Genomic DNA, 11,441 nt, shown 5'->3' with positions numbered 1-11,441 from the left:
ATTTTGCAAAATTTGTATTTAATGATAAGTTTTATACTCGGAAGTTTGGTATGGCAATGGGAAATCTTCTTTCACCTGTTCTTAGTAACCTATACATGGATTTTTTTTTTTTGAAACAAGACTACTTAACGCAATCCTCCCTAATAGAGCTAAGTGGATCAGATATGTTGATAATATTTTGTGTCCTATGCCTAAGAATGTAGATATAAACCATTTCCTTGTTATATTAAATAGCTTAGCCCATTCTATAAACTTTACTGTTGAGTTCGAAGAAAATAACTCATTGCCTTTTCTAGATGTTTTAATTATTAAGGATAACAATGACTTTAAATTTAAAATTTACAGAAAACCTACAAATAACTGTTCCTATGTCCACTATTATTCTTCACATCAAGATAGAGTTAAACTGTCGGTTTTCTCATCAATTTTTTTGAGAGCTTTACGAATTTGTAGTCCTGAGTTCATAGATGAGGAAATATCCAAAATTTATGAAATAGATAATGATCTGAAATTCCTAAGAAACGTAATTGATAAATCTTTTAAAATTGCTAGAAATACTTTTTACAACGCAAAAAGGGACAACCAACCTTATTCAACTAAACAAACAAACAAACGGCTTGGTTGCCCATGGCTAACCAGCACCATTCTGAAATCCATTGACAAGAAACACCAATATGAAAAGCAATATAGACAGGGCTTAATACACAAAGATACTCTTAAACACTATTCATCAGCTCTCACCAAAGTAATAAAGAAAGCCAAACAACTATACTACTCCAGTAGATTCACAGACACTAGAGGAGATATAAAAAAAGACCTGGAAAACACTCTCTCAGATTCTAGGGACCCACAAACTGAGAAAAACCAAGAATATTGTCCTAACTAAACCTAATGAAACACCACTACATCCCACTGACACAGCTAACAAGATAAACGACTTCTTCTCAAACATAGAATCTAATCTCGCCAGTAAAATCCCACATACCAATGCCCATGCCGGGGACTACCTAGATGGGAATTTCCCTAATTCCTTCTATCTTGCACCAACTGAGCCCACGGAAGTCATTGAGATTATAAAGTCACTTAAAAATAACTCTGGGAATCTGTCTCATGTCCCACCATTACTGTACAAGCGAGCGGCCCATGTCCTTTCGCATGCAATTTCATTACTTTTTAACTAGTCACTAGAGACTAGCACCTTCCCGAAACTACTCAAGATGGCAAGGGTTACACCAATACATAAAGGTGGTGACCCTACAGACTTAAACAACTATAGGCCAATATCTAACTTACCATTGCTATCCAAAATCTTTGAGAAACTCGTGCACAGGAGACTGTATTCATTTATAACGGCTCAAAACATACTCAACCCCTGCCAATTTGGATTCAGGAAAAATAAAAGCACTAATGATGCAATCATAAAAATGCTAGATCTGCTTTACACAGCGTTGGAAAATAAGGAATATCCACTAGGAATTTTTACTGACCTAAGAAAAGCTTTTGACACAGTAGACCACGACATCCTACTCCACAAACTTGATCATTACGGTATAAGAGGCCATGCGCTTGCTTATTTCAAATCTTACATTACTAATAGGTATCAGTACGTCACCATTAAAGACACAGCATCAGCAACACGGCCACTTGATACTGGAGTTCCGCAGGGAAGTGTCCTTGGTCCCCTGCTCTTCCTCATATACATCAATGACCTTCCAAACGTATCCCAACACCTGAAACCCATTCTCTTTGCTGATGACACGACTTATGTCATCTCTCACCCTAATCTTGCCACCCTCAACACCATTGTGAATGAGGAGCTGATTAAAATATCGACTTGGATGACAGCCAATAAACTTACGCTTAACACTGACAAAACCTACTATATTATGTTTGGTAGCAGAGCAGGAGATGCACAAATTAACATTAAGATTGACAACACTCTAATTACCAGAAATAATGGGGGAAAATTCCTAGGCTTATACCTTGACAACAACCTGAATTTCAGCACCCATATCCAGCATATAACCAAAAAAGTATCCAAAACGGTTGGGATCCTCTCCAAGATACGATACTACGTGCCGCAAAATGCCCTTCTCACACTATACCACTCACTTATTTATCCATACCTCACCTATGCTATTTGTGCTTGGGGATCAACTGCAGCAACACACCTAAAGCCAATAATAACCCAACAAAAAGCTGCAGTAAGAATAATCACTAAATCCCATCCCTGGCAACTCCCCCCCCCACTCTTCATAGACCTAAACTTACTCCCAGTTCAGTACATCCACACTTACTACTGTGCAATCTACATCTACAGGGCCTTAAACTCTAATATCAACCTTGACCTAAAACGCTTTCTTGATAGTTGTGACAGAACTCACAGGCATAACACCAGACACAAACATCTCTACGACATTCCCCGTGTCTGACTAAACCTTTACAAAAATTCAATGTATGCCAAAGGCCCTAAAATCTGGAATACCCTACCTGACAACTCTAGAACTGCAGACACATTCATCACCTTCAAAACTACCATTAGAAAACATCTTATCTCCCTGATACACCCCGTCAACTAACTACACGAATACCACCTGGTGGTTCACACTTACACTCACTCACTCATTTGACCATAAACAGAAATATTAATCTCAATCTTAAAATAATGAATCCTGTGATACTCCAACACTGAAACTATGTACTGTGCCAAAACAAAAGCATTTACATTGCTAAACTCACAAACTAGTATTTAGTCACTTAGCCATAATACCAACTTACCTCATAATTTGTAATATTTTACAATTAAGAATAAAACTAAGTCTGCCCGAAATGCCTAGCCATGCTAAGCGTTCTAGTGGTACACTCTGTAATCACAATTTTACTACATGTAAACCACACAATAACCAAATTTCTGTAAACTCAGCATTGTAATCCTTATAGAGAATAAACTTTGAATTTGAATTTGAATAAAGTTTATTACGGTCAAACTGGTAAAAGTCTCGAACTAAGATTAAAACAATATAAATATATCATTAGAACTGGACAAGATTCCAATGCTCTATTTATTCATATGAGAGATTTTAATCATAAAATTGGTTTTCAAAAGACTGAGAAAGTTATACCAAGCAAGTCCATGGTCAACAGGAATATAATTGAATCTTGTTTCATAAAAAACAGTTTTGAAAATAAAATGAATATTTCCTTTGGTTTATATAAATTGGATTCATTTAAAATTAATAAAATTTGGGAAGAATTTAATGATACATTAAACGAGTAATAAATCTTAATTCTTGGGTAGAGTATTAGAAGTGTTTCACAGAGACGGGTGTTGTCATGCGTATGTGAGGTGTTGCTTTGTTGTGGGATGTAATGGTGATGTGTAGTCTTAACCCTTTATATGCCTTCCTTTGATGTATTGTTTTTATAGTTCCTTGATAATGTGAGAAGTCATGAAAGCACTTGGAATTTCAATATTCTTTCACAGTGGTTATTTTGCATATACATATATACATATACATATATATATATATATATATATATATATATATATATATATATATATATATATATATATATATATATATATATATATATATATATATATATATATATATATATATATATATTAACAATGCAAGGAATTCGCATTCTTAAAAAAATCTTTAGTAAGGCTGATGCATGCAGGGGATGAGATGAAAAGCTGTAAGCCTTCTCCCTGAAAGCTGGCTGCCTTGGATCAAAGTCTAGCGCAAGCTGGACGCCAAGGTATTGGTCCAGTGTGGTGAGAATGGTATAGTACAACGACAGCGTACCTTGTTCCAAGGTTCGTAGGCTCGAGTCTCCTTCAGCCAGAGATCAGTGTTTAAATATATATATATATATATATATATATATATATATATATATATATATATACCTGGAGTTTACCTGGAGAGAGTTCCGTGGGTCAACGCCCCCGCGGCCCGGTCTGTGACCAGGCCTCATGGTGGATCAGAGCCTGATCAACCAGGCTGTTACTGCTGACTGCACGCAATCCAACGTACGAGCCACAGCCCGGCTGGTCAGGTACCGACTTTAGGTGCTAGTCCTGTGTAGGACCCATCTTGTTTAAGTAGGGGCCCAATACTGGATATTGTTTTCGACTTTGATTTGGCATAAGAAAAGAAATACTTTCGGTTTCTTTCGATTTCATTTATGGCTTCTAGTTCTTCCCGCGATTCCTGACTCCTAACCCAAGAGGGCAGAGACCCAGGGGTCTGGTGGATGAACCCGGGAGAGAAAAACCTGGGAGGAAAGATCGGGAGGTAGAGCTCAAAAAATGGAGGAAGAGTGGGGAAGGACGCTAGCAGAGCTTGGCAAGAAAATGGAGAAGATAGCTGAGGGAAGCAGGAAGTGGGGACTACAAGTCTTAGCAGCAGAAGATAAGATAAAGTGCTTAGATGAGGAACTAAAAAACCCGAAACAAATTAGAGAGACAAATGACAATACAGACATGACATCAGAAACTTCTATACCAGTCACAGACAAGGGGACTGTAGGGATCCAGGAAAAGATGTACACACTAAGATCAGTTGAGAGACCTGTAGACAATGAAGGAGGTATGACATATGCAGAGACTCCAACAGACAACTGCAGTGGCAAGGAACAGGTGAGCAGGAAAGACAGTCCACTGAGCATAGGGACTGCAGCAAGGGCAGGGATTGTAGGCAGGAACATTTCGATGGAAGGAACTAAAACACCTCAGAGGATACAAAGGAAGACACAGTCGGAGAAGAGAGAGAGGTCAGTGTTTGTCTACAGGCTCCAAGAAGTCGAAGGGGAAAGCTACGATGAAAGAAACCAGGGGGAGAAGAAAGCGATCGAAGGTATCATGAAAGCAATAGGTGAGGGAGACATGACCCAGGTGACAAATTTTCGGAGAATTGGGTGATTTGCAAGTGGAGGGAAATGACCGGTCAGAGTAATCTTCAAGGTATAATCGGCTTGAACCAGGATCCTGAAGGAGAAAGCACGACTGAGGGACAATCCAAAGTACCAGAGAGTGTACCTCGATCGTGACAGAACACAAGAAGAAAGGACGATACTGAGATAGAGGGTGCAAAGATGGAAGGAGGAAGGAGATGCATTAATGAAGATGAGCAAAAATAAAAAAACCATGGGGTTTTGAGGAAATGGAAGTCATGGGCGAGAATGGAGAAAGGGACTACATAGTAGCTACAATTCAGTCTGGGGAACATAAGGTAGTCATTGCAGTGATGTATAACCCATCACAGAACTGCAGGAGGCCAAGACAGGATTATGAAGAGAACAACAGAGCGATGGTGGACACACTGGCTGAGGTGGCATGAAGAGATCAATCGTGAACAGCAAAGTTACTGGTTATGGGTGATTTCAACCACAGGGAGATCGACTGAGAAAATCTGGAGCCTCACGGGGGTCCTGACACATGGAGAGCCAAGATGATGGATGTGGTACTGGAAAACCTCATGCATCAACACGTCAGGGACACTACCAGAGAGAGAGGAGAAGATGAACCAGCAAGACTGGACCTTGTGTTCACCCTGAGCAGTTCAGACATTGAGGACATCACATGAGAGGCCTCTTGGAGCTAGCGATCACGTGGTACTGAGTTTTGATTACATAGTGGAGCTGCAAGTGGAGAGGGTAACAGGAGTCGATTGGGAAAAGCCAAACTATAAAAGGGGGGATTACACAGGTATGAGGAACTTCCTGCGGGAGGTTCAGTGGGACAGAGAACTGTTAGGAAAGTCAATAAACATAATAATGGAATATGTAACAACAAAATGCAAGGAGGCAAAGGAAAGGTTTGTTCCCAAGGGCAACAGAATTAATGGGAAGACCAAAGTGAGTCCTTGGTTTACCCGAAGGTGTAGGGAGGCAAAAACTAAGTGCATTAGAGAATGGAAGAGGTACAGCAGGCAAAGAACCCAGGAAAATAGGGAGATCAGTCGAAGAGCCAGAAACAAATATATACAGATAAGGAGGGAGGCCCAGCGACAGTATGAAAACGACAAAGCATCAAAAGTCAAGTCTGTATAGCCACGTAAGGAGAAAGACAACAGTCAAAGACCAGGTGATCAGGCTGAGGAAAGAAGGTGGGGAACTCACAAGAAACGATCAAGAGGTATGTGAGGAGCCCAACAAGAGATTTAAGGAAGTATTCACAGTGGAGACACGAAGGACTCTACGAAGACAGGACAGAGAGGGACACCAACAGGGAATGTACCAACAAATGCTAGATGACATACACACAACTGAGGAGGAGGTGAAGAAGTTGCTAAGTGACTTTGATACCTCAAAGGCAATGTTACTGGACAATATCTCCCCGTGGGTCCATAGAGAGGGAGCAGAAATGCTGTGTATCCCATTAACCACAATCTTCAACACATCCCTTGAAACTGGGCAACTACCTGAGGTATGGAAGACAGCAAATGTAGTTCCCATTTTTAAAAAATGGAGACAGAAAAGAGGTGCTAAACTACAGACCAGTGTCACTGACGTGTATAGTATGCAGAGTCATGGAGAAGATTATCAGGAGGAGAGTGGTGGAGCACCTGGAATGGAACAAAAGTATAAATGACAACCAACATGGTTTCATGGAAGGCAAATCCTGTGTCACAAACCTTCTGGAGTTTTATGATAAAGTAACAGAAGTAAGAGACGAGAAAGAGGGGTGGGTTGATTACATCTTCTTGGACTGCAAGAAGGCCTTTGACACAGTTCCTCACAAGAGATTAGTGCAGAAACTAGAGGATCAGGTGCGTATAACGGGAAGGGCACTTCAATGGATCAGAGAATACCTGACAGGGAGGCAACAACGAGTCATGGTATATGATGAGGTATCACAGCAGGCACGTGTGACGAGCAGGGTCCCACAGGGGTCAATCCTAGGACCAGTGCTATTTTTGTTTTATGTGAATGACATGATGGAAGGGATAGACTCAGAGGTGTCTATTCGCAGATGATGTGAAGTTAATGAGGCGAATTAAATCAGATGAGGATCAGGCAGGACTTCAAAGAGACCTGGACAAGCTGGACACGTGGTCCAGCAACTGACTCCTCGAATTCAACCCCGCCAAATGCAAAGTCATGAAGATCAGAGAAGGGCAAAGAAGACCGCAGACAGAATATAGGCTAGGTGGCCAACGACTGCAAACCTCGCTCAAGAAGAAAGATTTTGGGGTGACAATAACACCGAACACGTCTCCGGAAGTACACATCAACCAGATAACTGCTGCAGCATATGGGCGCCTGGCAAACCTGAGATTAGCATTCTGATACCTAAGTAAGGAATCTTTCAAGACACTACACCGTGTACGTCAGGCCCATAATGGAGTATGCAGCACCAGTTTGGAACCCGCACCGGGTCAAGCACGTTAAGAAATTAGAGAAAGTGCAAAGGTTTGCGACAAGGTTAGTTCCAGAACTAAGGGGAATGTCCTGTGAAGAAAGGTTGAGGGAAATCGGACTGACGACACTGGAGGACAGGGGGGGATACGGGAGACATGATAACGACATACAAAATACTGCGTGGAATAGACAAGGTGGACAGAGACAAGATGTTCCAGAGATGGGACACAGAAACAAGGGGTTACTCTTGGAAGTTGAAGACTCAGATGAGCCACAGGGATGTTAGGAAGCATTTCTTCAGTCATAGAGTTGTCAGGAAGTGGAATAGTCTGGCGAGCGATGTAGTGGAGGCAGGAACCATACATAGCTTTAAGACGAGGTATGATAAAACTCATGGAGCAGGGAGAGAGAGAGGACCTAGTAGCGTTCAGTGAAGAGGCGGGGCCAGGAGCTGAGTCTCGACTCCTGCAACTACAATTAGGTGAGTACAATTAGGTGAGTATACACACACACACACACACACACACACACACACACATATATATATATATATATATATATATATATATATATATATATATATATATATATATATATATATATATATATATATATACACACAATAAGATGACAGTAAACAGGTGATATCACAATATGAAGAACAGCCACTGTGAAAAAAAGTCAAATTTCAAGAGCTTTCATGATCTCACACATTATGATCCTTGATAATGTGAGTAATCAAGAAAGAGGTTGGACTTTCGCTATTTTTTCACAGTGGTTGACCCCCGGGCGGCGGGGTCAACACCCCCGCTACTCGGTCTGCGACCAGGCCTCGCGGTGAATCAAGACCTGATCAACCAGGCTGTTACTGTTGGCCGCATACAAACCAACGTATGAACCACAGCCCGGCTGGTTAGGTGCTGAATTTGGGTGTCTGTCCAGTTCCCTCTTGAAGACAGCCAGGGGTGTATTGGTAATCCTTCTTGTGTGTGTTGGGAGGCAGTTGAACAGTCTTTGATCCCTGACACTTAATGTGTTTTCTCTTAGTGTACTCATGGCGCCCCTGCTTTTCATTCGAGGGGGAGGAGTCTTTTGTTTTTGTAGGAAGTGATGGTGTAGTGTGGGAGAGTGTAGTGTAGCGTGGGAGATTGTGGTGTAGCGTGGGAGACTGTGGTGTAGTGTGGGAGTGTATTGTAGCGTGGGAGACTGTGGTGTAGTGTGGGAGAGTGTGGTGTAGTGTGGGAGACTGTGGTGTAGTGTGGGAGAGTGTGGTGTAGTGTGGGAGACTAATCCCTCTAAGATTTTCCAAGGATATGTTATTATGTATCTTTCTCGTCTGCATTCCAAGGAGTACAGGTCAAGGGACCTCAATCGTTCCCAGTAATTTAGGTGCTTTATTATACTTATACGTTCTGTGAAAGTTCTCTGTATATTCTCTGGGTCTGCAGTTGTGCCTGCCTTGAAAGGGGCTGTTAATGTACAGCAATACTCCAGCCTAGAGAGAACAAGCGATCTGAAGAGAATTATTATTGGCTTGGCATCCCTAGTTTTGAAGGTTCTCATTATCCATCTTATCATTTTCCTAGCAGATATGGTAGAGACATTGTTGTGATATTTGAAAGTGGGATTTGCTGACATTATCACTCCCAGGTCTTTCACATTAGCTTTTCGCTCTATTGAGAAGTTGGAATTTGTTTTATACTCTTATCCAGTTTTTATTTTCTTGAGTTTTCCATACCTGGAGAGGGTTTCTGGGGGTCAACGCCCCCGCGGCCCGGTCTGTGACCAGGCCTTAGTGGAGTAATTGAAATTTGTCACCATTGAACTTCATATTGTTTTCCGAGGCCCATTTAAAATTAACGTAGGGATGATACAGCACCTGGGTAATGGGAGGTAATAAAGTTTGACCCAGGAGTAGTAGCTCTTATTCATTGGATTAAGAGCCCTTCACCAGCATCAAGGCTTCCCTGGCCTCTACAAAATTAACAGTTAATTATTGCTTACATGTACGTCATTATTCCTGAGTCTTCTCTGGCAGTTTAATTACTCTTAACAAGTCACTTTCACCATTATAAACTAAATATTTCGGGTTTAATATTTATAATAAAGACATGTATTTGATGCACAATGATGTATGGAAGTTAATAAGCTGGTTAAAAGAGTGTTAACATACAGAACATAGCGTTAAAATATATTGTTAAATATATATAAATTGCTAAATTTGTGTCCATAACCATCTGTGCCCCAAATCCATTATAAAAAAAATATTACATTATGCATGAAATGTCTAAATAAAAACTTACTTAACAAGTTACATGATGACAGTGAGTGTGTGAGGTTAAGTCTGTGAGAATTAGAGGAACCTTGAGCGCCATGTCCGAGCATCACTCCTGTAAGTGTTACATTTATGTATGTTTTTAAGAAAGACTTGTGTTGAGTCAGCTACCATCGTGTGCATGAACGTCTGGTGGTGCTATGGGTGTAGTGAAGTACTCACAGATCATTATATGAATACCAAAATGTTCATATATGATGGGGTGTGGTCACCTGTGGAGCCTGTCAGGCCAGAAGCGCAGATGGCAAGCTACTTATCTTCTCCTTACACTAGTGCTTTTAGGTTATTTTTCTTTTTGATGGAATATCGAAATTCTGATTAAGAAGTTATTTTTTTAGTAATCTGTTGGTTAACCTGAGGATGACAGTAATTTTATGACCTCAAATTGAAGGTAAATGATGGTAAGGCTGTTGACGAAGAATGTGGTTTTCTCTGGTGAGATGCTTGAGTCTGTTCTCTGTGGTGGAGTTAAAGGGTAACTTAGATTCAAGAGAGGTGCCTAGCCACCGGTGAAGCCTCTTAATCCAAGGAGTTAAGAGCTATTAACTATTCCCCATCCTTTTCTTGATTCAAACTTTATTACCTTCCATTTACCAGGCAACATGACCCACGGATTTAGCGCTTTCTCATGAATGTCATTACTATTGACAGGCATTTAAAATGCCACGTTACTGATTTCACCATTCCCAGTTAACGTAAATTTATTCAGGTACAGGTGCACATAAATACAGTTACATAGAGTATCATACATAACAGCATATGTGTAGATTACGTAGGACAACCCAAAAAAAAGTCAGACTTATTTCCATTGGGATCCTTGTGATAATTATTATTTAAATTAAAAGTTAAAACATGTAAGTAACTTAACTATGTGAAAAGTAGTTACAATAAAAGGAAATATACTAGGGGTAAGGCAAAGTCAGTTATTTACACTAACATTAAAGACAGGATCAGATCATAGTACATGTATGTTAGGTACACAAGAAATCACTCTCCTCTCTTTCTGTAGCCATATGCATTAGGTACGTTTTGGCTCTCTTCTTGAACTGGCTCATGCTGTGACAGGCTTTGACATGTGCAGGTAGTCTGTTCCACTCCTTTATTGCTGTACAATAAAAGGTGTCCAACACCTGACTGTGACTGTGGGTACTGACTGTGGGTACTGTAAAGTTGTTCTCCCTTCTCTAGTACTATAATTATTTTAGTTCCTGGCCTTAACAAAATTGGCACTAAGCTATTCTGAACAGTGGTTGTGAGCAGTTTTATAAACGTTATTTAACTTTAGTTGTTTTACTCTGTGTTCAACATTCAGCATATCCAGTTGTTGTAATTTATTCTGGCCTACATACTCAATATACCCCAGGTTATCTCACAATTTTGTTCCGGGTGATTTGTAGCTTATCTTTCATTTTTTTTTCTGTTAAGGCAGAGTACCATCGAGAGCAAAAGTAATCTATATGACATTGTGTAAGTGCTAGACATAGGGTCCTACGAGCCTCAGGAGGTAGACACTGTTTGTTTGTAGAGGAACTTTGGTCTGGCATTTGCTTTCTTTACTACACTGTTGCCTATTAGTTCTGACATGCTTGGGTCAAAGAGGATTCCCAGATATTTCACTGAAGTTACTGAAATGATAGGTTCCCCATTACACCGGACATTAAGATTATTTACCGTTTTTCAATTTATGTCTCGTGCCAAAGAGTATGACTTCGTTTTCCCGAGTTGTAATGATAAT

General features: G+C 40.4%; 1 protein-coding gene across 1 annotated transcript in view; it reads left to right on the top strand.

Moving 5' to 3' along the window:
- The first annotated feature begins 9,700 nt into the window (after positions 1-9,700).
- Positions 9,701-11,441, top strand: part of LOC138852624 (uncharacterized) — a 356,307-nt gene continuing 354,566 nt past the window's right edge. The window contains exon 1 of the mRNA XM_070084400.1: positions 9,701-9,763. Coding sequence (XP_069940501.1) covers positions 9,745-9,763 — 19 coding nt within the window. The 5' untranslated portion in view covers positions 9,701-9,744. The remainder of the gene's footprint in view (positions 9,764-11,441) is intronic.

The sequence above is a fragment of the Cherax quadricarinatus genome, chromosome 13 (genome assembly GCF_038502225.1).
Source record: "Cherax quadricarinatus isolate ZL_2023a chromosome 13, ASM3850222v1, whole genome shotgun sequence".
Classification (NCBI taxonomy): domain Eukaryota; kingdom Metazoa; phylum Arthropoda; class Malacostraca; order Decapoda; family Parastacidae; genus Cherax; species Cherax quadricarinatus.
Note: the sequence above shows the minus strand (reverse complement) of the source record. Positions and strands in the feature narration are given on the sequence as shown.